Source organism: Scyliorhinus canicula, chromosome 4 (genome assembly GCF_902713615.1).
Source record: "Scyliorhinus canicula chromosome 4, sScyCan1.1, whole genome shotgun sequence".
In the NCBI taxonomy this organism is placed as follows: Eukaryota; Metazoa; Chordata; class Chondrichthyes; order Carcharhiniformes; family Scyliorhinidae; genus Scyliorhinus; species Scyliorhinus canicula.
Genome location: NC_052149.1, coordinates 202,823,412 through 202,851,031, shown reverse-complemented (window position 1 = coordinate 202,851,031; position 27,620 = coordinate 202,823,412). Strand labels below are relative to the sequence as shown.

At 46.0% G+C, this 27,620-nt stretch overlaps 1 protein-coding gene across 3 annotated transcripts in view; it reads right to left on the bottom strand.

Annotated features, from left to right (window-relative positions):
* LOC119965323 (follistatin-related protein 5-like) overlaps positions 1-26,316 on the bottom strand; it is a 709,947-nt gene extending 683,631 nt beyond the window's left edge. For 2 of the 3 annotated variants that reach the window (XM_038795916.1, XM_038795915.1), the window contains exons 1-2: positions 26,103-26,316; positions 14,190-14,325 (exon numbers count right to left, since the gene is read on the bottom strand). In XM_038795916.1, the coding sequence (XP_038651844.1) occupies positions 14,190-14,315 (126 nt within the window). In that variant the 5' untranslated portion in view covers positions 14,316-14,325; positions 26,103-26,316. The remainder of the gene's footprint in view (positions 1-14,189; positions 14,326-26,102) is intronic. The other variant, XM_038795914.1, reaches the window with a different exon arrangement.
* Positions 26,317-27,620: the final 1,304 nt, after the last annotated feature.

Here is a 27,620-nt window from a genome sequence, read left to right as displayed (position 1 = left end):
CCATCTGGCCCAGGGGACTTATCTATTTTGACATTTTCTAAAATTGCTAACACCTCCTCCTTTTGAACCTCAATTCCATCTAGCCTGGTCGACTGAACCTGAGTGTTCTCCTCGACAACATTGTCTTTCTCCAGTGTAAACACTGACGAAAAATATCCATTTAATGCTTCCCCTATCTCCTCTGATTCCACACACAACTTTCCACTACTATCCTTGATTGGCCCTAATCTTACTCGAGTCATTCTTTTGTTCCTGATATACCTATAGAAAGCCTTAGGGTTTTCCTTGATCCTATCCGCCAACGACTTTTCGTGTCCTCTCCTCGCTCTTCTTAACTCTCCCTTTAGGTCCTTCCTGGCTAACTTGTAACTCTCAAGTGCCCTAACTGAGCCTTCATGTCTCATCCTAACATAAGCCTTCTTCTTCCTCTTGACAAGTGCTTCAACTTCCTTAGTAAACCACGGCTCCCTTGCTCGACAACTTCCTCCCTGCCTGACAGGTACATACTTATCAAGGACACGCAGTAGCTGTTCCTTGAAAAAGCTCCACATTTCGATTGTACCCATCCCCTGCAGTTTCCTTCCCCATCCTATACCTCCTAAATCTTGCCGAATAGCATCATAATTGTCTTTCCCCCAGCTATAATTCTTGCCTTGCGGTATATACCTATCCCTGCCCATTGCTAAAGTAAACATAACCGAGTTGTGATCACTATCACCAAAGTGCTCACCTACATCTAAATCTAACACCTGGCCGGGTTCATTACCCAGTACCAAATCCAATGTGGCCTCGCCCCTTGTTGGTCTGTCTACATACTGTGTCAGAAAACCCTCCTGCACACACTGCACAAAAACTGACCCATCTATAGTACTCGAACTATAGTATTTCCAGTCAATATTTGGAAAGTTAAAGTCCCCCATAACAACTACCCTGTTACTCTCGCTCCTGTCAAGAATCATCTTTGCAATCCTTTCCTCGACATCTCTGGGACTATTCGGAGGTCTATAGACAACTCCCAACAGGGTGACCTCTCCTCTACTGTTCCTAACCTCGGCCCATACTGCCTCAGTAGACGAGTCCTCAAGCGTCCTTTCTACCGCCGTAATACTTTCCTTGATTAACAATGCCACACCCCCCCCTCTTTTACCATCTTCTCTGTTCTTACAGAAACATCTAAATCCTGGAACCTGCAACAACCATTCCTGTCCCTGCTCTACCCATGTCTCCGAAATCGCCACAACATCGAGATCCCAGGTACCAACCTATGCTGCAAGCTCACCCACCTTATTCCGGATGCTCCTGGCGTTGAAGTAGACACACTTCAAACCAGCGTCCTGCTTGCCGGTGCCCTCTTTCGAACTTTTAACCCTATCCCTGACCTCACTACTCTCAACATCCTGTACACTGGGACTACAATTTAGGTTCCCATCCCCCTGCTGAATTAGTTTAAACCCCCCTGAAGAGCACTAGCAAATCTCCCCCCCAGGATATTGGTACCCCTCTGGTTCAGGTGAAGACCATCCTGTTTGTAGAGGTCCCACCTACCCCAGAATGAGCCCCAATTATCCAGGAAACCAAAACCCTCCCTCCTGCACCATCCCTGTAGCCACGTGTTCAACTCCTCTCTCTCCTTATTTCTCACTTCGCTAGCACGTGGCACGGGTAACAACCCAGAGATAACAACTCTGTTTGTTCTAGCTCTCAGCTTCCACCCTAGCTCCCTGAATTTCTGTCTCAAATCCCCATCTCTCTTCCTACCTATGTCGTTGGTACCTATGTGGACCACGACTTGGGGCTGCTCCCCCTCCCCCTTAAGGATCCCAAAAACACGATCAGAGACATCACGAACCCTGGCACCTGGGAGGCAACATACCAACCGTGAGTCTCTTTCGTTCCCACAGAACCTCCTGTCTGTTCCTCTAACTATGGAGTCCCCAATGACAAGTGCTCTGTTCCTCTTCTCCCTTCCCGTCTGAGCAACAGGGACAGACTCTGTGCCAGAGACCTGCGCCCTATTGCTTTCCCCTGGTAAGTCGTCCCCCGCAACAGTATCCAAAACGGTATACTTGTTATAGAGGGGAACGACCACAGGGGATCCCTGCACTGCCTGCCGGTTCCCTCTCCCTCCCCTGACGGTAACCCATCTACTTTCTTCTTTTACCTGAGGTGTGACTACCTCCCTATAACTCCTCTCAATAACCTCCTCCGCCTCCCGAATGATCCGAAGTTCATCCAGCTCCAGCTCACTCGAGAACAGCCCCTTCACAAACCACCTTCAACTTACGCTGACCGCACTGCACGTATGCAAATCTCCCCGGAACAGCCAATCAGAAGCTCTGCTCTGCTGCCCTCTGCTGGATGCTCACCTTCCGTCGAACTCCTCGGGTCACTGATGCAGGTGCACCTTCAACTTACGCTGACCGCACTGCACGTATGCAAATCTCCCCGGAACAGCCAATCAGAAGCTCTGCTCTGCTGCCCTCTGCTGGATGCTCACCTTCTGTCGAACTCCTCGGGTCACTGATGCAGGTGCACCTTCAACTTACGCTGACCGCACTGCACGTATGCAAATCTCCCCGGAACAGCCAATCAGAAGCTCTGCTCTGCTGCCCTCTGCTGGATGCTCACCTTCCGTCGAACTCCTCGGGTCACTGATGCAGGTGCACCTTCAACTTACGCTGACCGCACTGCACGTATGCTCCCCGGAACAGCCAATCAGAAGCTCTGCTCTGCTGCCCTCTGCTGGATGCTCACCTTCCGTCGAACTCCTCGGGTCACTGATGCAGGTGCACCTTCAACTTACGCTGACCGCACTGCACGTATGCAAATCTCCCCGGAACAGCCAATCAGAAGCTCTGCTCTGCTGCCCTCTGCTGGATCTGTTGATGCTGACAGGGGTGTGTACAGTACTTTGCTTCCTGAAATCAATGACCAGCTCTTTAGTTTTGCTGGCATTGAGGGATAGATTGTTGTCGCTGCGCCATTCCACTAGCTTCTCTATCTCCGTCCTGTATTCTTGTCCTGTATTCTGACTCGTCGTTATTTGTGATTCGGCTCACTGGTCGTATTGTCAGCAAACTTGTCGATGGAGTTTTGAAAATTTTGCATTTGTTTGCGTACAGGGAGTACAGTAGGGGGCTAAGTACGCAGTCTTGCGGAGCCCCAGTATTGAGGACTATTGTGGAGGACATGTTGTTGTTTATTCTTACTGATTGTGGTCTGTGGATCAGAAAGTCGAGGATCCAGTTGCTGAGTGAGGAGCCAAGTCCTAGGTTTTGGAGCTTGTGCCAGCCATTTATCCTAACCTGTCGAAGAGTCGCTTAAATGTTCCTAATGACTCTGACTCCACTACCTCCTCTAGCAGTCCATTCCATGCATCCACCACTCTCTGTGTAAAGAACCTACCTCTGACATCTCCCTTATATCTTCCTCCATTCACCTGAAAATGATGTCCCCTCATGACGGCCATTTCCACCCTGCGGAAAAGTCTCTAGCTATCCACTCTATCCATGTCTCTCATCACCTTGTACACCTCTATCAAGTCACCTCTCTTCCTTCTTTGCTCCAGTGAGAAAAGCCCTAGCTCCCGCAAACTTTCTTCATAAGACAAGCCCACCAGTCCAGGCAGCATCCTGGAAAATCTCCTCTGCACCCTCTCCAAGAATCCTCTGCACCCTCTCCAAGCATCCACACCTTCCTATAATGAGGCGACCAGATTATAACAATGTAATCACTGACAGTAATTAAACTTATCAAAATAAACACACAGATTCATAGATTGGAATATAAGAAGCCATGCAACCCGTAGGAGACATTTGGAACACTCCACAAATCATATATTCCCCCATCATGAACTCTGCATGGCAGCACGATAGGGCAGTAGTTAGCACTGCGACCTCACGGCGCCGAGGTCCCAGGTTCTATCCCAGCTCTGGGTCACTGTCCATGTGGAGTTTACACATTCTCTCCGTGTTTGCGTGGGTTTTGCCCCCACAGCCCAAAGATGTGCAGAGTAGGTGAATTGGCCACGCTAAATTGCCCCTTAATTGGAAAAAAGAATTGTGTACTCTCATTTTTAAAAAAATGAACTCTGCATGACTAATTACACAAGAAATGCATTTTTTGTCCTGCAATCCTCAAGGAAAGCCAAACTCCACAATCCTTATTTCTATTACAGCTGCATTACTCAAGCCTGACCAGTTTTGTTCCAGGCATTTCAATGACCACAGCACAGATAGGGCCATGTTCCACAGAGTATTTCATCACCTCTGTCCATAATTATTTGTAAAACCTTCAATTCCATTCCTAATTCCATTCCTAACTGGAAATCTTATTGAGTTTACTTCTGAAAGGATTAATGAAATGAAATGAAAATCGCTTATTGTCACGAGTAGGCTTCAATGAAGTTACTGTGAAAAGCCCCTGGTCACCACATTCCGGCGCCTGTCCAGGGAGGCTGGTACGGGAATTGAACCATGCTGCTGGTCTGCCTTAAAAGCTAGCGATTTAGCCCAGTGAGCTAAACCAGCCCCTCTATCACCAAAAGATTTTAATGGAGGTTTGTTCTGCTATATCGATTGCTCGACAGGAAAATCTTATTCCCCTTATTTGCACTCAAAGCATTTAAATTTTACTCAAATTTTTGACAGAATGAAAAATGAGTTGTCACGTGTTGGTTGCCCGTTATGACCCTACCCGAATTTCCTTTCCAGTAAGGTGTATGTTAGGGACCCAATCCGCAATGTCTAACTCTGTCCCTGAAATCTAAAATTGGTCCCATACTTTCCAGTAGCTCAATTAATATTTCATAGAAATAAATGTATGGTCTTAATTATTAAATGGAATGATTGGCATCTAACTAGTTAAGGAAGAGAGACTGTAAGAAATGGAAGCATTGCATACAAGGGGAATGAAGCTGATCCCTTCTGTCAGAAGACTGAATCATGGGGAATTATTAAAAAATAAAACTTTTCAGGCTTGAATAAAGGTGAATGAGAGGGAACTATAATTAATGCATATAAGACACTGAGTGGAATAAGAAATATTAACCCTGAACATTCAAATAAATAACTGTTGAAGTGCGCTCACTGATATGCAGACAAACACACTAGCCACCCTGCATTCCGTGAATCCCCATGAGTAACAAAACAAGATAAATTATCAGTTAGTCAGTTTTTGTGAAGTTGGCTGAGGGACCGATAATGGCAGAGATCCCCTGCTTTTCTTCAAATAATGCCACGGATATTATACAGATGGGCCGGCACTGTGAAATCACATTTGAAAATCTGTCAGGGGCGCACACTCGGTGCAAAATGTGCTTCCAGCCGCAGAATATGATTGTCTCTGTTTGTCCATTTATCATTATTCAGAGTAAGAGACACATTGGGTAAGGCTCAGCATTGGCTGGGAAGGCGGGAAGAGAGTGGGTGCTGAGAAAAGGGAGGGTGTGGACTAGCGTTTCTAATGCACTCCCTCAGGGGGCAGCTGCTGTGGAGCTGTCGCAGGCAAAAATTGCAATGGAACAGCCATGCAAAGTGTGTCTATGCAGCACATTCAAACACAAACCTCAGTCCCCAGACACCTTCTTAACATTTTATTTCAGCCTGGACAGTTCATCTGCCCTGGGTCAAGGTTGAAGCGAAAACGTAAAGGCCACTTTGCCAATCGCAAAAACAGACAGGCCACATAAAATTGCATTCATTTGGCCCCTTAATGGAGTAAATTGCCGGCTTGATTGTCGGCGGGTGTGCTTCCGGCTCTCAGGCAAGCCTGCCAACCAAAATATTGCATGAGTGTGCGGTGATATTGGGCCGCGTGTCAACTTATTTTTGTGCGGTTTTGCGCGCTTCCGGGTTGGACATGCGCCCGCCCGTGCAACACTTAATTATGGCCAGCATCTCTGACAGCGCAGCACTTTCTTTGTACTGTGCTAGCCTAGATTATGTACTTAAATCAGAATGGGGCTTGAAGCCACAACTTCCTGACTCAGCTGAAAATGTGTAGCAGATGCAAACTAACATGGAAGCACGTTAGAGTAAAATACAAGTTCAAGACTGACTTAGCGAGATAAATGAATAACCGAATGTTCTTCCAATTAGGGTAGCAAACAAAAAAAATGCTCTGGAGTCATTCAAAAGCCAATGAGATGCTGCGATAGGAGGAAAACATAAACCTTGTCGAAAGGTGACCAAGATGAATTGAAATCCCTCCCTTATTAGAACTTCTGTATAATATTGAAACTTAAGTTAAATATTCGTACTGGGGAATTGAATAGATTGATACTCAGTTAAAAAGGAAAGGTTAATTTGTGGAAAAGAATTTAACTTCCAACACTCTTTGTGTGACGATGAGAAACAACAAATATGAGGATCGGTTGGAGGTTGGAAATATTCTCCTTGGAGAGAAGAAGGTTGAGGAGATTTGATAGAGATGTTCAAATCATGTGGGGGTGGACAAATTAGATACGGTGAAACTGTTCCCGCGCACAAAAGGATCAAGAATGAGAGGATATGGATTTAAAGTGATTTGCAAAAGATTCAAATGTGATGGGAGAGATGTTTTTTTTCACACAAGGGGCGAAGTTCTCCGAACCCCAGCAGGGTCGGAGAATCACACGGGGCCACCGAAAATCCCGCCCCCGCCATGTCCAGAATTCTCCCACCCGCAAAAAGTCGCCATTCCGCCGCCCACCTCGGAGAATGGCAGGGGCTGGCGGGAGGCTATGGGTTTCTGTGCTGCCGTTATTCTCCGACCCGGATGGGCCAAAGTCCCGCCGACGTGGCCATGGGTCACGTCGGTGTTAATCAGAACTGGTATTTAACGGCGTCAACCAGTGCTGATGGTTGACGCCCTTCATCGTGGAGGTGGGTGACAGGTCCTGGGGGAGGGTTGGGTGGGGGGGGGTGAGAAAGCACAGATTGCGGGTGCCGGTGGGTTGGGGAGGTGGGAGAGAGAGATCACAGAGTGCGGGTGCCTTTGGGTTGGGGGAGAGAGAGAGATCACAGAGTGCGAGTGCCGGTGGGTTGTGGGGAGAGATCACAGAATGCGGGTGCCTTTGGGTTGGGGGGGAGAGAGAGATCACAGAGTGCGAGTGCCGGTGGGTTGTGGGGAGAGATCACAGAATGCGGGTGCCTTTGGGTTGGGGGGGAGAGAGAGAGATCACAGAGTGCGGGTGCCGGTGGGTTGGGGGGGAGAGAGAGAGATCACAGAGTGCGGGTGCCGGTGGGGTGGGGGGGGGGGGGGAGAGATCACAGAGTGCGAGTGCCGGTGAGTTGTGGGGAGAGAGAGAGATCACAGAGTGCGGGTGCCGGTGGGTTGGGGGGGAGAGAGAGAGATCACAGAGTGCGGGTGCCGGTGGGTTGGGGGGGAGAGAGAGAGATCACAGAGTGCGGGTGCCGGTGGGTTGGGGGGGGGGGGGAGAGATCACAGAGTGCGAGTGCCGGTGAGTTGTGGGGAGAGATCACAGAGTGCGGGTGCCGGTGGGTTGGGGGGGGGGAGAGATCACAGAGTGCGGGTGCTGGTGGGTTGTGGGGGGGGGGGGGGGAGAGATCACAGAGTGCGGGTGCTGGTGGGTTGTGGGGGGGGGAGGGGGAGAGATCACAGAGTGCGGGTGCCGGTGGGTTGGGGGGGGGAGAGATCACAGAGTGCGGGTGCCGGTGGGTTGGGGGGGGGGGGGAGAGATCACACAGTGCGGGTGCCGGTAGGTTGGGGGGGGAGAGATCACAGAGTGCGGGTGCCGGTGGGTTGGGGGGGGGGAGAGATCACAGAGTGCGGGTGCCGGTGGGTTTGGGGGGGGGAGAGATCACAGAGTGCGGGTGCCGGTGGGTTGGGGGGGGGGGGAGGGGGAGAGATCACAGAGTGCGGGTGCCGGTGGGTTGTGGGGGGGGGGGGGGGGGGAGAGATCACAGAGTGCGGGTGCCGGTGGGTTGGGGGGGGGGGGGAGATCACAGAGTGCGGGTGCCGGTGGGTTGTGGGGGGGGGAGGGGGAGAGATCACAGAGTGCGGGTGCTGGTGAGTTGGGGGGGGGGGGGGGAGAGATCACAGAGTGCGGGTGCCGGTGGGTTGGGGGGGGGGGGGGGGGTGAGATCACAGAGTGCGGGTGCCGGTGGGTTGGGGGGGGGGGGGGAGAGATCACAGAGTGCGGGTGCCGGTGGGTTTGGGGGGGGGGGGGGGGGGAGAGATCACAGAGTGCGGGTGCTGGTGAGTTGTGGGGGGGGGGGGGGGGGGAGAGATCACAGAGTGCGAGTGCCGGTGGGTTGGGGGGGGGGGGAGAGATCACAGAGTGCGGGTGCCGGTGGGTTTGGGGGGGGGGGGGGAGAGATCACAGAGTGCCGGTGCCGGTGGGTTGGGGGGGGGGAGATCACAGAGTGCGGGTGCCGGGGGGTTGGGGGGGGGAGAGATCACAGAGTGCGGGTGCTGGTGGGTTGTGGGGGGGGAGAGATCACAGAGTGCGGGTGCCGGTGGGTTGGGGGGGGGGGGGGGGGGAGAGATCACAGAGTGCGGGTGATGGTGAGTTGTGGGGAGAGATCACAGAGTGCGGGTGCCGGTGGGTTGTGGGGGGGGGAGGGGGAGAGATCACAGAGTGCGGGTGCTGGTGAGTTGGGGGGGGTGGGGGGGGGGGAGAGATCACAGAGTGCGGGTGCCGGTGGGTTGTGGGGGGGGGGAGGGGGAGAGATCACAGAGTGCGGGTGCTGGTGAGTTGGGGGGGGGGGGGGAGAGATCACAGAGTGCGGGTGCCGGTGGGTTGTGGGGGGGGGGAGGGGGAGAGATCACAGAGTGCGGGTGCTGGTGAGTTGGGGGGGGGGGGGAGAGATCACAGAGTGCGGGTGCCGGTGGGTTGGGGGGGGGGGGGGGGAGAGATCACAGAGTGCGGGTGCTGGTGAGTTGTGGGGAGAGATCACAGAGTGCGGGTGCCGGTGGGTTGGGGGGGGGGGGGGAGAGATCACAGAGTGCGGGTGCCGGTGGGTTGGGGGGGGGGGAGAGATCACAGAGTGCGAGTGCCGGTGAGTTGTGGGGAGAGATCACAGAGTGCGGGTGCCGGTGGGTTGGGGGGGGGGGGGGGGGGGTGGGGGGGGGGGGGGGGAGAGATCACAGAGTGCGAGTGCCGGTGGGTTGGGGGGAGAGATCACAGAGTGCGGGTAGGTTGCCGGGGGGGGGGGGGGGGGGGGGGGGGGGGGGGGGGGGGGGGGGGGGGAGAGCTCTTTTGCGTAGTCATGCCGGGAGGCATTGATTACGTCTCCCGACGTCAGTGGGTGACGCCGACGTGAATGGGGGTAACGCTGCTGCTGGCCCATTTGGGCCCGGAGAATACGCGATGTTTCGTGGGGCCCGACGCCGGAGTCATCAGCGCCGTTTTTGGTGCCGGGTCCCGGGCATTGCGACGGTCACCGGAGAATTTCGCCCAAGGAGTATTGTGTATCTGGAATGCACTGCCTGGAAGGAAGGTGGAGGTAGGTTCAATCTCGGCATGCAAGGGGGCATTGGACTATGACTTGAGTAGAAACAATGTGCAGCGGTACGGGGAAAAGACAAGGAATGGCACTAACTCATGATTCTGGTTTGGAAGCCAGTCTGGACATGCTGGACCAAATGGCCTCCTTCTGCACTGTAACAATGCTGTGATTCTGTGAACACTATTATTCAACAGTAAGGGCGGGATTCTCCATCCCGCCGGCAGCGGGATTCTCCGTCCCGCCAGCCGGCCAATAGGGTTTCCCATTGCGGGCAGCCCCATGCCGTCGGGAAATCTCCGGGCGTGGGTGCCCTGCTGGTGTAACAGAGAATCCCTACAGCGGAGAATCCAGCCCCTGATATTAGTTGTACAATGTGGGATTCTGAAACACAACAGCTCAATTCGATACCTATTACGTTTTCAGGTGTTCATATTGGATTTAAAGAGGCAGAATTTTAACTTGTTGAGCAAACCTAAAGCTGATGGTGCAGGCCATGATATTCTGCTGTGTTTTAATGACCTAAACCTCGGTATGCAAGGCACAATTTCAACATTTTCAGATGATACAAAACTGGAAAGAATTGTTGACCGTGTGGAGGATAGTATAGACAAGTTGGTGGAGTGGGCAGACAGGTGACCTGAAGTTCAATGCAGAGAAATGTGAAGTTATTCATTTTGGTGAAAAGAACATAGAGAGACAGCATAAAATAACGCTAGATGGACTGCAGTAACAGAGGAACCTAGGTGTATATGTGCGTAAGTCATTGAAGGTGGAGAGTATGGTTCATAAAACATGCAGTATCCCAGGCTAGGGCTTTAGGAAAGTGCATTGGAGAGTGCAGAAAAATGCAAGAGAACGGTTCCAGTGATGAGGAAATTCATTTATGAAGATAGATTGCAGAAATTAGAACTGTTTTCCTCAGAGAAAAGAAGGCTGAGAGGAGGTTTGATAGAGATATTAGAGTACATTAGGGTCCTGGAGAGATCAGATATGGAGAAATTGTTCCCACTCATTGACGGTTAAGAATGACAGGGCACAAATTTAAAGTAATTAGTGAAAGAAGCAATAGTGACGTGAGAAAAAGCTTTTGCACATGGAAAATGACAGGGGTCTGGATTGCTCTGCCTGAGAGTGTGCTAGAGACAGATTTAATTGAACCATTCCAAAGGGAACTAGAGGATTCAATTCCCGGCTTGGGTCACTGTCTGTGCGGATTTGCACTTTCTCCCTGTGACTGCTTGGGTTTGCTCTGGATGCTCTGGTTTCCTCTCACAGTCCCAAAAGACGTGCCGTTAGGTGAATTGGACATTCCGAATATTCCCTCAGTGTACCCGAACAGGGGCCGCAGTGTGGCAAATATATAATAATAATTTTTATTGCCACAAATAGACTTACATTGCAATGAAGTTACTGTGAAAATCCCCTAGTTGCCACATTCTGGCGCCTGTTCGGGTACACTGAGGGAGAATTTAGAATGTCCAAATTACCAAACAGCACGTCTTTCGGGACTTGTGGGAAGAAACCGGAGGAAACCCACGCAGACACGAGGAGAACGTGCAGACTCCGCACAGATAGTGACCCAAGCCAGGAATCGAACCTGGGACCCTGGCGCTGTGAAGCAACAATGCTAACCACTGTGCTACCGTGCCGCCCACTCGGGGATTTTCACAGTAACTTCATTGCAGTGTTAATGTTAGCCTACTTATGACACTAATAAAAAAGATTATGAAAGATTATTTGAAACAAAAGAATGTGAAAGGTTACAGGGAGAAGGTGGAAGGATGGCACTTGGTGAGTCGCTCTTCCAGAGAGCCAATGCAGACATGATGGGTCACATGGCTTTTTTCTGCCCTCTTAACAATTCTGTGACTATAGAATCTGTTAAATTTTAATTTCTGTTGGAATAGATCTTAAATCCATGGGGCAAAGTGTACATTATCCTAAAGAATCGTAATACAAACTGAGTTTCTGTGTTAATGATGTTCTGCCAATAGATATTTTTAACATGCAACTCCTGACTGATTCTTAGCATGGTGGTTCATTGGCTTACTCAGGAACGTTAAAACTTTGTTTTCAATCACTACATCCCACTTCCACTGCTCTCCAAGTGCAATATCCACCTTTGCATTCTTGAATCTAAATGCCACAGATGTGGGCACAAATCAGAAACACCTGGCCAATTACACTGCTGGATTTAACTTGAACCCTTCAAACCAGATATCACCTTTCTCATCTGCAGTCAAATCCTTCTTCAAGATTATCCTCGGGATGATTTCATCCCAGAAACAAACTCTGGAATTCTCTCCATAAAGCATGCACCTTGGCACATCCCTCTTCCTCTTCAAAAGTCTTGTCAAAACACAACATTAAAGATCTGGCATTTCCCCATCTCTAGCATGAGCCCTACCATCACTCACTTTGTGATGTGCTTTAGAAAGGCTTGCAATGTTAAAGACTTAGTACAAGTACACTTTGTTGCTGCATTGCAAAACCAGTAGGTAATCGCACATAACCTTCAATTTTTTGTATCAATGTGCTTTCCAATCTGAATGTTCATCAGCCATTAAGCAACTGCACACATGTCATTTTGACTAACATATTCTGATAACGTGACAGCTACGGAAGCTGAGGATTCTATTTTCTACAAGTGTTTCAAATTTACATTAACTCTCAGATGAAATGGGTGAAGTGAATAAAGAACTTCTAGCTCTCACACCTTCTTGTGTCAATCATCTACCTGGCTGCATTTGAAACATCACATTAAAGGAAGAGTTTGCCGAGGCCACACGCTTGGAGAATTGAAGACTCAGGTGACAATGTCAACAGAATTCATGACTGGAAAATGCAAGCTTTCAAATTGGGATGGCTGAACTCTGCAATAGATTGGGCAGCACGGTAGCATAGTGGTTAGCACTGTGGCTTCACAGCACCAGGGTCCCAGGTTTGATTCTCTGCTGGGTCACTGTCTGTGCGGAGTCTGCACGTTCTCCCTGTGTCTGCGTGGGTTTCCTCCGGGTGTTCCGGTTTCCTCCCACATTCCAAAGAGGTGCTGGCTAGGTGGATTGGCCATGATAAATTGCCCTTAGTGTCCAAAAAGGTTTGGAGGGGTTATTTGGTTAAGGGGATAGGGTTGAAATGAGGGCTTAAGTGGGCTGGTGCAGACTCGATGGGCCGAATGACCTTCTGCACTCTATGTTCTATGATGCAATGACAGAAGCTCCATGTACATGTGCAGCACCCAAACAGATCAAGAAATGTTACAGCAAATGCATGATCCTTTTAACTATACAGAACCTGAATTATGTTCAAGTATGAAGTTGGAATGAATAAATGGTCCCTCCCAGTATAATCAGGGCAATGTCCCCAGGTTTAGATTTCAATCCATTGTTGCACACATTATCGTTCTGTCTTCATAAAAGTTAGAGCATTTTTCCACAAAGAATCTCCTGTAAAATTTTGTAATGTTTCATATCACCAATATGATTATTCATCATACAAACATCCCTGTTTAATTGAAAATAATTTTCAAAAATTGCTTAATTACGGTAGTGTTTAATCCAGAGATTGGTTGTATGAATTGTGTGATCATACTGGTTCTGTAGATAGGATTTTATTTGGTGTGACATTTTCTACACTACTGAACCCATGCCTTCATCATGAGCGACCTCAATAGCCTAGAATTCACAATTAATTAAGCCATCCTCATGTTGAGTTATGGTGTTTATCTGTCAGCAAGCTTGTAAATGGCCTTTAAATGGTTACTTCAATTGTAAAAATAGGATTTTAAATAGTTTACGATCAATAGTGCTGTTGACTGTTTTGAAACCACACATCGGTGGGGCAGTAATCACAGCTTTCATACCAGGGGAGTGTAGTTAGGTAGTTATTGGGCTGAAGAAAATCCTCAAAAGTCTAGTCAGAAATGTTCCATTGTTGGGCCAGAAACTGCAACAAAGCTCTCCCTCGAGTCCCTCTCCAACACTTACCTGTGTCCAGGTAAGGAATTGGCGAACAACATTTAAATAAACCCCAGGATGAGTGAAGGCCTCATAAGACCACTGATGGGTTAGAAATGAACTGGTTGGAGTGCATTCCCATGTAAAATCGTACATCCATCATCCACCACATCAACCCCCACCCCATCCACTTCTGCCCTAGCTGTCTAATACGACGGATCAGATTCTGCAATACTTCCAGGGTCTGAATGTCAGTTAAAAGACAATGGAAGGGGGCAGCATGGTGGCCTAGTGATTAGCACAACCGCCTCACGGCGCTGAGGTCCCAGGTTCGATCCCGGCTCTGGGTCACTGTCTGTGTGGAGTTTGCACATTCTCCCCGTGTCTGCGTGGGTTTCACCCCCACAACCCAAAAATGTGCAGAGTAGGTGGATTGGCCACGCTAAATTACCCCTTAATTGGAAAAAATAATTGGGTAATCTAAATTTATTTTTTAAAAAAGACAATGGAAGGAAATGAAAAATAAACACAATTACCTTGTCCACGCCATGAACTAACAGCATGCAACCTTACTATAGGCTTTCATTATAGACCCACATCGTAGCATTTAAAAATTGTATACAAACTGACCAACATTATAGGGTCCAATTCTGTGGTTTATTTGGCTTTTGTAAATAGCTTTTCAATGCTGGTAATTCTTACTTTGAGATAGCTCATTTATGGCAAACCTGGATTACACGTCAGTCAGTCAATAATGGCCAGCAATGCAAAACAGTATTACCTCTTTCGGGAGTGAGACTCCACGTACATAAAGCTTCCTCGCCGTTTTCTTTTCCAACCATCCTTCTGCCATCAACAAGCATAACCCAAGCAAGGAAAGAAATGACCACAACAGATTGGACTTCATTGGATCAAATCTGTCAGAAACAAGATAAAAATTGCCACTCATTGTTACTCTTTCCAGCATTTTATTTTGAATAAACTTGCATTGATTATCTAATCTTAATGTCTTCTGTAATAACTCTTCATCATGAACATTGTATGTTTAGACATAGATGTAATATTAATCGTGCATTATAGTATTAACGATACCAGAGTACTTAATGACAGTTTTATAAGTCCAAATGCTGAATGTTTCATAGGTTTTATGAAAACTAAGCATATAAATCGTATTGTCACTGGAAACTCTGAACATTTTAGTACGGTAATATAAAAGGAGAACAGAATGAAGATTTTCATGGCATTATTATTTTTGACAATAAAACTAAAATTTGAAATTAACATAATTTCCAATGCATTAATAGTGGACATTGCCAGGGAACCTTTTGGGATAAAGAATTATTTTGCATCCACCAGAATGTTTGTTGTCTAGTTAGTTGCATGCAAAAATGACAAGATAGCAATGGAATATATGGTACCCCATGCATTTTACTACGGGAAATAAACAATAGGGACAGTTTTAGGGCTGTAGTGGAAAGCAGATGATTTCAGATAAGGAATGACACTTTCTGCTTGAATCTTCTCCCTAAAGAAATCAATGAAAAGTAAAATCAGGCAGGATGTGCACCTGCAGCCAATTTGCTACTTCCAGATTCCTGTCCTTTGATGCAAGTTAAGATCTACCTCAATAAGTCTTGCATTATGATCATCTCACTCTGAAGGGGTGCTGAGGGCAATTCCAGTTTGCTTTGTCATTATATTGGTCGGGGCAAGCTGCATACATTCTCCACAGACTCCTAGTAAGTAGCTTCCCCTACATTGAAGTCAATGCAGTATTTTTGAAGTCACTGTTGTAAAGTGTTTTCGACCATCCTAAGGTTGTGAAAGGTGCTATGAGTGCTACCAAATTGAAAATCCCACAGAAAGAGAACATCAAAAGATTTCAGTGGTATGAAATCAAAGTTTCACTGTTTTATGGAAGAATATAATTGTTTTTATATTTTATGAATTATCTTCTAAGCAAATACAACAGACAATCTGTGCAAGTCAGGATTCATAAATGGCAATGAGATCAATGGCCAGCCAATGAACCTCATAAACAGTGACTGATGATTGAATGGCAAGGACAACACGAGAACGTCCTGCACCTTCCCTTGAAAAAAAAGCCACATGTTAATTTATATTCCCCAGAACAGGCAGATATCTCTTTCGAGAGATAGCACTTCCAACAATGCAGCATTATCACACGACTGCACTGAGGCATCAGCCTAAACAATCTGTTTACATCCTGGGTCTTGAACCCAGATGTGATTGGTTCAGAGGTGAGTGCAGTAGCATTCAGCCAAAATGAAACTGTCTATAGAAATAATAATACTGGAGTATCAGTTTTGACATGCATTCCATCCTTTGCCTTTATATTAAACCTTTGTTTAGGGCAAGTACACATCATAGTTCAGTGGTGCAATTCATTAATATTTTTTTTTAAAATTTTATAATTAAGGGACAATTTAGCGTGGCCAATCCAGCGCACCTATGCAGACACGGGGAATGTGCAAACTCCACACGGACAGTGACCCGGGGCTGGGTTCGAACCCAGCACTGAGAGACAGCATTTCTAACAACTGCACCATTGTGTCACCTCGTATAACTCATTCATGAGGAAAATTTCGACATAGGTCTCCCCATTTCATTTCATGACTTTGATGACAGACCAGCAAAATCACTGGAAAAATGACAAAATCTTTGCATGTCCTCTCTACAGTTTCTGCTGATTTATCACTGAAGTTACAGAAGGATATCAGGCAGCTTTTGCAGACATTCCAGTTATCTCATTTTTAAACAAAACCCTCCACCTTCTGAATTACATTCTTCAGACTCACTAAATAGATAAACAACATACTGGCAGGTGCCCTGCTGAGGCGATGATGACGTTACTCATATTAATCAATACTTGCAGAGAATCAAAAATGCACCCTTGTTTTCAGTGTGAAACTCAGTCATCTGTGCCAGACAAGTCTGCAGTACTCCGCGATACTGTTGATGACTCGTATCTGGGGACCTGAAAAGGTAGACCTGTATCTGGAAACTGAATTTTTTCTCACTCAGATCCAGATAAACATAAGCCACAGACATAACAAGGAGCATGCTGCTGACATAACAGGGAGTGTGCTGCTCCCTGTACAAGACAATCCGTACGCCAATGCTAGTGTTAATGCTAGAATTAAATTCAACTGTATATCAATGCAAACCTAAGCCTATCTCTTGGCAAACAGTCAGCACCTAAAGACTCTGGCTTAGACAAAAAGGCTGTGACCCTGGTAGAGTGAAAGTTTGCAATTCGACAACACGCAAGCTGAAATTTTACTTTAAAAAAGTGCAAAATTCGGAACGATGCAACAAAATCAAAACGCTGGGAACAAGCAGCAGGTGACAGCATCTGAGAAAGACTGGACGGGTTAATGTTTCAGGTATAACACTATCACAACTGGAAAAAATCACAATGGACAGCATTTATAAAAGGAACAGAAAAAAAAAGAAAGGAGGGTGGTGAGGAACATTGGCACATATGTGAAAGGCAGTGGAACAACTTGTAAATGTCCTAGGAGGGTGTTTCCTAGTGCTGTTGCGGAGGGTTTAAACTAATGTGGCAGGGGGATGGGAACCGATGCAGGAAGTCAGAGGGAAGTAAAACGGAGACAGAAACAAAAGGCAGTAAAGGGGAAAGTGTAAGGCAGAGAAACCATAGTCAAAAATCAAAAGGGCCACAGTACAGGGTAAAGTGACTAAGGAGAGCACAGTGAATAGGCCGAGTAATACTAAAAGGAATAAAACTGGAAGTAAAAATAATGGAAAGCGAAGCAGCAGGTTATTACATGAAGTTATGGGTTCAACGATAAGGAAAATTAGGAGAAAAGTTAAAAGGAAAAATAACTCAGGAGAGGTTACTGATAGAGGTGTTAAGATTCAAAATGGAGGTATAAAAGCCAAAATAAGGGTACTTTACCTGAATGTTCGTAGTATTCGGAATAAGGTAAATGAGTTGATTGTGCAAATCATAGTGAATGACTACGATTCTGTGACCATTACTGAAACATGGTTAAAGGATGGTCACGACTGGGAGTTAAATATCCGAGGGTATCAAACTATTCGGAAGGACAGAGTGGATGGTAAGGGAGGTGGTGTTGCTCTGATATTTAAGGATGACATCTGGGTAGTAGTGAGGAATGACATTGGTGCTGTGGAGGAGAAGGTTGAATCCATTTGGGTGGAAATCAGGAATAGTTAAGTGAAAAAGTCACTGATAGGAGTAGTCTACGGGCCACCAAATAGTAACATTAAAGTGGGGCGGGCAATAAACAAAGAAATAACTGTTGCATGTAGAAATGGTACAGCAGTTATCATGGGGGATTTTAATCTACATGTCGATTGGTTTAACCAGGTCGGTCAAGGCAGCCTTGAGGAGGAATTTATAGAATGTATCCGCGATAGTTCCCAAGAACAGTATGTAATGGAACCTATGAGGGAACAAGTGATCCTAGATCTGGCCCTGTGTAATGAGACAGGATTGATTAATGATCTCATAGTTAGGAATCCTCTCGGAAGGAGCGAGCACAATATGGTGGAATTTAAAATACAGATAAAGGGTAAGAAGCTCAATCAAACGCTAGTGTTTTGTGCTTAAACAAAAGAGATTACAATGGGATGAGAGAAGAGCTGGGTAAGGTAGACTGAGAGCAAAGACTTTATGGTGAAACATTGAGGAACAGTGGAGAACCTTCCAACCAATTTTTCGCAGTGCTCAGCAAACGTTTATACCACCAAAAAGGAAGGATGGTAGAAAGAGGGAAAATCGACCGTGGACATCTAAGGAAATAAGGGAGAGTATCAAATTGAAGGAAAAAGTATACAAAATGGCAAAGATTAGTGGGAGGCTAGAGGATTGGGAAATCTTTAGGGGGAAACAGAAAACTACTAAAAAAGCTATAAAGAAGAGCAGGATAGATTATGAGAGTAAATTTGCTCAGAATATAAAAACACATAGTAAAAGTTTCTACAAATATATAAAACAAAAAAGAGTGGCTAAGGTAAATATTGGTCCTTTAGAGGATGAGAAGGGAGATTTAATAATGGGAGATGAGGAAATGGCTGAGGAATTGAACAGGTTTCTTATGTCGATCTTCACAGTGAAAGACACAAATAACATGCCAGCGACTGATAGAAATGAGGCTATGACAGGTGAGTACCTTGAGGCAATTGCTATCACTAAGGAGGTAGTGATGGGCAAGCTAATGGGGCTGAAGGTAGACAAGTCTCCTGGCCCTGATGGAATGCATCCCAAAGTGCTAAAAGAGATGGCTAGGGAAACTGCAATGCACTCGTGATAATTTACCAAAATTCGCTAGACTCTGGGGTGGTCCCAGCGGATTGGAAATTAGCAAACATGACACCACTTTTTTTAAAAGGAGATAGGCAGAGAGTGGGTAATTATAGGTCAGTTAGCTTAACTTCAGTAGTAGGGAAGATGCTGGAATCTATCATCAAGGAAGAAATAACAAAGCATCTAGATGGAAATTCGAGAGATCCAGCATGGGTTCATAAAGGGCAGGTCGTGCCTAACTACTTTAGTGGAATTTTTTGAGGACTTACCAGTGTGGTAGACAACGGGGAGCCAATGAATGTGGTATATCTGGATTTCCAGAAAGCTTTTGACAAGTGCCACACAAAAGGTTGCTGCATCAGATAAAGGTGCATGGTGTTAAGGGTAAAGTAGTAGCACAGATAGAGGATTGGTTAATTAATAGAAAGCAAAGAGTGGGGATTAATGGGTGTTTCTCCGGTTGGCAATCTGTAGCTAGTAGTGTCCCTCAGGGATCAGCGTTGGGCCCACAATTGTTCAAAATTTAAATAGATGATTTGTAGTTGGGGACCAAATGCCATGTGTCCAAGTTTGCAGACGACACTAAGATGAGTGGTAAAGCAAAAAGTGCAGAGGACACTGGAAGTCTGCAGAGGGATTTGGATAGTTTAACTGAATGGACTAGGGTCTGGCAGATGAAATACAATGTTGACAAATGTGAGGTTATCCGTTTTGATAGGAATAACAGCAAAAGGATTATTATTTAAATGATAAAATATTAAAACATGCTGTTGTGAAGAGGGACCAGGGTGTCCTAGTGCATGGGTCATAAAAAGTTGGTTTACAGGTGCAACAGATGATTAGTAAAGCAAATGGAGTTTTGTCCTTTATTGCTAGAGGGATGGAGTTTAAGACTAGGGAGGTTAGGCTGCAACTGTATAAGCTGTTAGTGGGGCTACACCTGGAGTATTGTGTTCAGTTTTGGTCTCCTTACCTGAGAAAGGATGTACTGGCACTAAAGGGTGTGCAGAGGAGATTCACTAGGTTAATCTTGTTAAAGTTGAGGGTGTTGGATTATGAGAGGTTGAGAGACTGGGACTGTACTTATTGGAATTTAGAAGGATGTGGGGGGATCTTATAGAAACATATAAAATTATAAAGGGAATAGATAGGATAGATGTGGGGAGGTTGTTTCCACTGGTGGGTGAAAGCAGTCCTAGGGGGGCACAGCCTCAAAATAACAGGAAGTAGATTTAGGACTGAGTTTAGGAGGAACTTCTTCACCCAAAGTGTTGTGAATCTATGGAATTCGCTGCCCAGTGAAGCAGTTGAAGCTCCTTCATTAAACGTTTTCAAGATAAAGATAGATAGTTTTTTGAAGAATAATGGAATAAAGGGTTAGGGTGTTCAGGCGGAAAAGTGGAGCTGAATCACAAAGGATCAGCCATGATCTCATTGAATGGTGGAGCAGGCTCAAAGGGCCAGATGGCCTACTCCTGCTCCTAGTTCTTATGTTCTTATGTAAAGTGCTAAAAAGTAAATCAGAACATGATTAAAAAGGCCAAATTGATAATAAGACAAAATGATAAGGAAAAGCATGATTTTACACTTGAGAGAGTAAAAACATAAAACTAGGTAAGGTTATGGCAAGAAGGGTGGGGTAGACAAGGTAGGTCTGAAATATAATGAGGAGTAGCTGGCAAAGTAGAGCAGAATGCCTGTGAAGTACAACACCGGCTAATATCAAGACTGTAGACTGTTGCATTAGCACAGTTTTATGATAGAGAGTCAGCCTTCAAGTGCCAGGTCCGGGAATCAAGTACATTCATGACCTCTCTGGACAATGTCACCCGCAACCCACTCCATCAAACAAGCAGTATTGACTGAGGGCCCCATAATAGCACAAAGACATGGGATTGCCATATATTTAGCTGAACCCTTTTGGCTCATACATTAACCTTTTACTAGATTGGTCAAGTAGGCTGACCACAAAAAAAATCACAAGAGCTGTGATTACAGGAGGGATTAATATCACAGATTGAAGAATGGAGACTATTACAGATCCGGAAGAGTAATGAATATCAGAGAGTGATAGGAGCAGCCAATGTGAAGAGAGAACAGTGACGAAAGGTTAATCCAAAGAAGTGACATTTGAGCTGGAATCCACCTGTAACCAAAAGCCCGTGTGATGTGATTTCCTCCATTGTTCGATCTGTGGATTCATAAACATGATGATTATCTGCGAATCAGATGCTAAACTGACCAAAACAAAAAATGACAAATATTCTGCTGAATTGAGAAGAGGTTGAGCATACAGTTCTTTCTCTGTTAGCAAAGAGTGGATTTGTAGAGAAAAATTAAGGTCTAATGGCACAGCAGATGGAGCAGGGAATGAACAGTGGACTTGGACTGAAGAAACGCAGGGTGCAAACAAGGATGCATGGCTGGAGTAAATATTCAGCTAGGGTGGTGCAAGGATCTGGAGAATGTTCAAATTGATTCACTGCAGCATAAGAAACCACTGGAGTATGACAATGATGGGTTTCATGGGTGTGGACTTAATGCAGACAGAAAGATTCAGAACTGTCCTTGGCAGCTGTGAACACATTTGTAAGTAAAATTTAAATCCTAATAATTGATAACTTGCATTATAATGTATGCTGATGCCAAGATATGATCCAATGGTATTATTAAAAGAAAGGGTCTGGTGACTAAACTTGATTTATTGATACAGCAGCAACTGTGACATATATCTTTAAAATTATTTTTGAACAAAAGAAAATGGACATTTATCGCAATCTATAATGAAATCAAAATGGCTATAATGCACCAAAATATACGGAGAATACATTTCTCCAGTTTACCAAAATCTTTGTAAAATGCATACGTACACACATAAAGGTATGCATTTAGCATTTCTTTTTAAAATCCTCCCTTTCCATGATCTCGCCTACTTCCTTTAGGCCAGCTCTATACCCTTCATTCTGGCCTAAACCCCTTCTGCCTTTTTGTCCGCCTTTAAAATCTTTTTGAAAACCCATCGCTTCGGCCATGCTTTCCATCACCTCTTGTAATTCTCACTCTAAAGTTTCTTTTCCTTTATTCCTGTCTGAACTGCTTCAAGATGTTGCTCCTCATTAGAAGTGATAGATAGATATATTAAACACATACACGTTAACACAAGCACACTGGTTTGTATTAAAAACTGAGCATCTAAGTGACTATTTTGCAGCTGCAACGTCAGGCAGTCAGAATTACTCATATGATTGGTCACATCCTTTGAATATGAAAAGAGTTAAGTGGCATGATTAAGTTAAATCATTGTCTGGTGTATAGTTTAAACCAATTTATGATAAGCATCTCTGATGTATAAAGCAGTTAATGATTACATAGAGAGTGAAGATGATAATTACAAGAGGTGAGACAAATGCTTCACAATGATGCACCAAATATGGAGCATAATTTTGCTTATGGATTTGCAAATATTATGTGGCTCATAGCACAATGTAAGTGAGAAACCTTTTCCAACTGAACTTCAGTGGTGGCAATTCTCAGCAATGCTCAGTCAGAGGAGCAGTGGGATCGCTATACTATAGCCTGGGAGAAGGGGTTAACGAGCTTGGTTTCTGATAACTGAGTTCTGCTGAGACATGCATGTGTGACATCCCGTTGCCTGGGTGAGTGCAGATCCAACAACAGTGAAGAAACTTGATCCCATCCAAGACAAAGTATCCTACGTGACTGGCAGCCCACCCACCACCTTCAACATTCACTCCCTCCACCACTGATGCACAGTAGCAGCCGTGTGTATGATCCAGAAGATGCACTGCAGGAACTCACCAGGACTCCTTAGACAGCACCTTCCAAACCCAGTACCAAGATTCATGGGAATGCCACCACCTGGAAATTCCCTTCTCAGCCACTCACCTTCCTGACTTGGAAATATATTTGCAGTTCCTGGTTCAAAATCCAGGAACTCCCTCCCGAACATCAGAGTGGGTTTCCCACACCAGATGGACTCTAGCGGTTCAAGAAGGCCAACTTTTCAAGAGCAATTAGGAATGGGCAATAAAAGCTGACCCCGCCCGTGATGGCATACCCCATGAGTAAACAAAATAAACTAGGAAGGTCATGTGTAATTTTGCAACAAGCGATACGTTTTTACGTTTGGACAGGAATTCATGAAGACAGCGGACCTTTAATACAACTCTGCAAAAATAACTTTTCTCCCAACAGTCCACGGAGATATCGATTCTCTTGCTTCAATTTGTGTTCGCAAGAACATCCGACTGCAGAAAAACTTATTACAGACATACAGCACCAATGGCCCGGACTGCTGAGAATGAGCAGATGGAGCCGCTATCCCGCTTTCTGCTGGAACAGGCAAATCAGTCTGTACATTGAACAGATCACCCACTGAAAGCCCAAATCACACGGAAAATGATTGCGAAATGGATTCTGGCATCAGGGTGTAAAGATCGCAGACAGATTGTTTTCCACGGGAAGTCTGTCTATAATTCGTATTCAAATAAAGGGCTGCAATGAGCAATAACGTTGATGTTAGCACCCCGAAGCAAAGCTCCAATATTTGGTCGTGCAATTGGTCCATTTAACTGATCAATAAAAGCAACGTTAATAGAATTGATTCCGGGCCATGAAAAGCCAATTTGAAATAAACCAACACCGACAAGCCCCTGGGAAAGGTCCTGAATCTCTCTGCCTCTTGCTGACTGGCATCTCTGAACGCCACAGCATCGGGAGTTCTGTTCATTGGGCTGCGGGGGAATGCGGTTTGGCAAATGGCAGGGTGGAAGTATTAAAGCATTTGGAATATGAAAAGAAAAAAAGTGTCCCTCAAATTCATATTGTTCTCCAGTATTGCGGGAAGGTATTAAGACACAAGAATCCAGTACGGTGCCCCTGTTTAGCTGTAGAAAAAAACATGTCAGAGAGCACTAACATTCTTTAATTTAGATCAAGCGTGAAGAGAGAAGACCAACATACATCTCACTTGAATTGAAAAGATTGTTTCTGGAAGGTTGTTGGGAGATGGTCAGGATTTTCAAAGTGGATTAAAATGAATCCTGAATCCTCCTGAATCCGAGGGTCACAATTTCATGGCGAATCGCTGGCACAGGTCTGATATATTGACCACTTCGCCCCCCCCCCCCCCCCCCCCCCCACACACACATACATACAATCTACTCCTCACGTTGCTCCACAAAAGTATTCTCCCAACAATACAGATGCACATTTTGAATGGCTATACACACCCATCTACAGACACCCTCGCACACAGGCTCAGAATTCTCGCAATTCTCATCTTGACTGAGGTGGCATTTTAATGTGAATGTCTCGTTTCATTAATCCGTGGCAGTTTGCCCCTGTTCACTGGGGCGGGGGGGATTGAGCTGCACGAACTGAACGGGTAGCGAGGGTACGTTTCAGCACCGGAGCAGGAGGACAGCTCCTTCGCTGTCCAACATCATCGCCACAGCACTCCCTGAACTGGCACATCGCCTTGAGCCGATTGACTCCACTGAAGTTCCATTGAGTAACTCACCCCCTCCAAAACACAAACCTGCTCTGGACTTTGACTGCTACACCAACTCCGCCATGTGGACAGCTCAGCTACTGAAACACTCACTCAGACGGGAGGTGGTGGGTGGCTGAACTCAGCTCCACAAGTGTTGCCTGGAGGAACATTCTACCCTGGAACTGTGAAAATTAACCCAACACAACCCATTTTACTGATCACCTAAAAAAATCTAAATCAAACCCGCCTAACATGTGAAATACCCGATTAATCTTACTGCAAAAAAAAACTACCTCAAAAATGTGAATAAGTCAAGTGGTGTGACCATCAATATTGTGGCGTCGGCATTCTAGTCATTGTCATTCTAGTTACATGTTTGTTATTGGGATTGAGATCTCTGTGGGCCGGGCTTCGACTCAACCCAGGAACTGGCGAATACCTGCACCCCGCGCTTTTCTTTTTAATATAAATTTGGTCCGTCTCCTCCACTTGCTCCGCCAACGCTCCTCACAGCAAACGCCAGGTACAACCCGGTATTGCGCCAGTCCCTGCGCACATCTCGGAGAACTGCTTCGCTGAAGGAGAGAATCCCTAAAAGTGTGAGCCCATCAATCGAAACACTGGAAATACAACCTCAATCTTTCAAAGGCTCTTTTCAACCCCTCGGTGGGACTAGACCACTTTTTAAAAAAAAGTTGTGCCAAACATTCAAAAAAATCCATTCTCATAGCCCCTGACGAGGCATTCAAATGTAGAAATGGAATTCAACATCGCATCTATAATTCAATTGACACACTGGAGACATGATCGACAGAAAGGTTACTGCATTCCCTGGGGCCAATTGGTAATGGAAGGAAGAATGGTAAACTCCGCTGTTTTTCCCTGTGGTGGTGTGTGTGAGGGGGGGGGGGGGGGTGTTAGGCATATCCGTCTGGTCCGCAATAAATCTCCACTCAATTTCGAATTTCAAGGGGCAGGGTATGTTCGAACTGATTCTAATTTTGTTTCTCTCATAAGGACGTTATTTTGATTGCCCTACATCATTTGTCAATGATTGCCCTACACCAGATTGGGACGTGCACACATTCTTCCACACTGAAGCCCTATGTTAGTAACTAGGGCGCAAGGCAGAGGGCTTCCTTCCACAAGTCATGGTGCACAGTGTGAAGGTCTTGCCACAGATAGTGTGAATCTATCAATGGCACGTTGCTGCAAGCAGCTGGGTAAAACCCAGGGCGCCGATTCAACGTCGACTATTTACAAAAGGAGAAAGTCCAAGTTACAGCATCTAAAGGCAGTGGCAGAACTACTAACGAAAGAAGCGACTTCGAACAGATGTGGCGCCGTTCCTGCCGCCTGCTATTATCAATCACGGCCAGGTTTAATTGGCATTTCTAAGTAAGTAAAGATTGAAGTCACTTTTAACATATTTTAAAAATCATGACAGCAATACAGCGCCCCCGAAGACAACAACCTTATGGTCAAGAGGGTCCTCTTTAATGAATTTGCTCAGGGAAACTGGAGAAGGGAACTAATTCGATTGCTCAAAGTGCTGGCACAGGCGCCGCGGGCCGAATGGCCCACAGTGCAGTGTCCTCTACAGTTTCACTGCTGAGTGGAGCGTTTCCACTCGCCCGCTGAGAAAGCAAACTGTCTGGAGTTAGACTTTGAAAAATATCATTTCTTCCAAGTGCTCCACTCATTCTCGTGACAAATCGAGTCAGCCAAGGTTCTCGGGAGGTTAAAACAAGCAATATATTGTGACAACTTGTTCCTGTGTGGTGACAGTAACACGTTAAAACATAATGCAGAAACACACACACACAGATGCAGCGGTGACACTTGCATTGACTGAGTTTTACCTGCAAATACCCGCAGTCACTGGAGAAATCCTGCAGTCACAACGGAGGAGCAGGCAATGTCAAAGATTCTTCGTTCGTTGTCCGAAAGGATCAGCACAGAACTAGTGAGGGCAGTGGGCGACCTGCTTTGGGCTCAGGATCGGTATTAGCAGCAGCATTAGCACCTCGCTTTGCATCTCCGTCAGCAGCAGCTCCCACCTCCCCTGCTCATTTTTATGGCAGCACGCTGCACAGCTCCGACACACCCATCAGTCCTTCCCAACCAATAACTGCGTTGCCTGGCGCTACTCCAGATCTGCATATCGCCCGCCCCCTAACCAATACCTGGCAATGGCGTTGGGGTCAGTCCTTGATGAGTTCTGGAGCTCAACGATTCAGGGCACGAGATAGCGAATGAGCGAACTCCCTGCTTCTGCTATTCATTCTGACAATGCATCATTCAGAATGTGTGCGATATTACATTCATAAACCATCTGTAATATCTATAGGCAGGTCTGCTGATTTTGTTCAACCGATTTCAAGGAGCTACTCCGCCGAAATTCCCATAGTTTCTTTTTGCTGAACTCTGCATTTGATTGTGCAAACCTGTCCTGGAAAGTTGTGCACCTCTGTCCATTTTATATGACACATGCTGGGATGGATGAGTGGAGAGCAAATTTTAAATTGCACAAACTCCGCCAAAAGTTGCTGCCCTAACTGCTGTGCATATGTAGGGGTGTGGAGCATTGGCAGCGAGAAAAGAGATGGTTCTTCCTTTAAACAATACATGAAATGAAAAGTTAACTTTTTTTTTACACACAGCTCCCCCAGCTATGTGATTTGGAACCAGGCAGACCAGGATTAAACTGCTCTGTGTTGAGTTAGTTGATCTTAGACTACTAAATCCATAATAACTATCTCAATATTCCAGGATGTGGAGGTGCCGGTGTTGGACTGGGGTGGGCACAGTAAGAGGTCACCTGAGGAAGGAGCAGTGCTCCGAAAGCTAGTGATTCAAAACAAACCTGTTGGACTTTAGCCTGGTGACTTCTTACTGTGCTCAATATTCCAGGGCAGAGACGGGATATCAGACGGCGTTTGCACTGATTACTATCCATTGACCATTGGTGACGTGGTGGCACAGTGGTTAGCACTACTGCCTCACAGCGCCAGTGTCACAGGTTCAATTCCAGCCTTGGGTCCCTATTTGTGTGGAGTTTGTATGTTCACCCTATGTCTGCGTAGGGGTTTCCTCTGGGTAATCTGGTTTCCTCCCACAGTCCAAAGATGTATGGGTTCGGTGGATTATCCCTTAGTGTCCAAGGATTGCGGGTTAGGTTATAGGGTTACAGGGATAAGGCTGGGTGGATGGGTGAATGGGTTGAGTGCTCTTTCAAAGGGTCGGTGCAGACTTGGGCTGAATGGCTTCCTTTTGCATGGCTAGGGATGGTGTTAAAGCCAAAGAGGAGGCATATATATTGGTCAGAAAAAGCAGCAAGCCTGACGACTTGGAGAAAGGAAGGACAAGCAGAGGAGGAC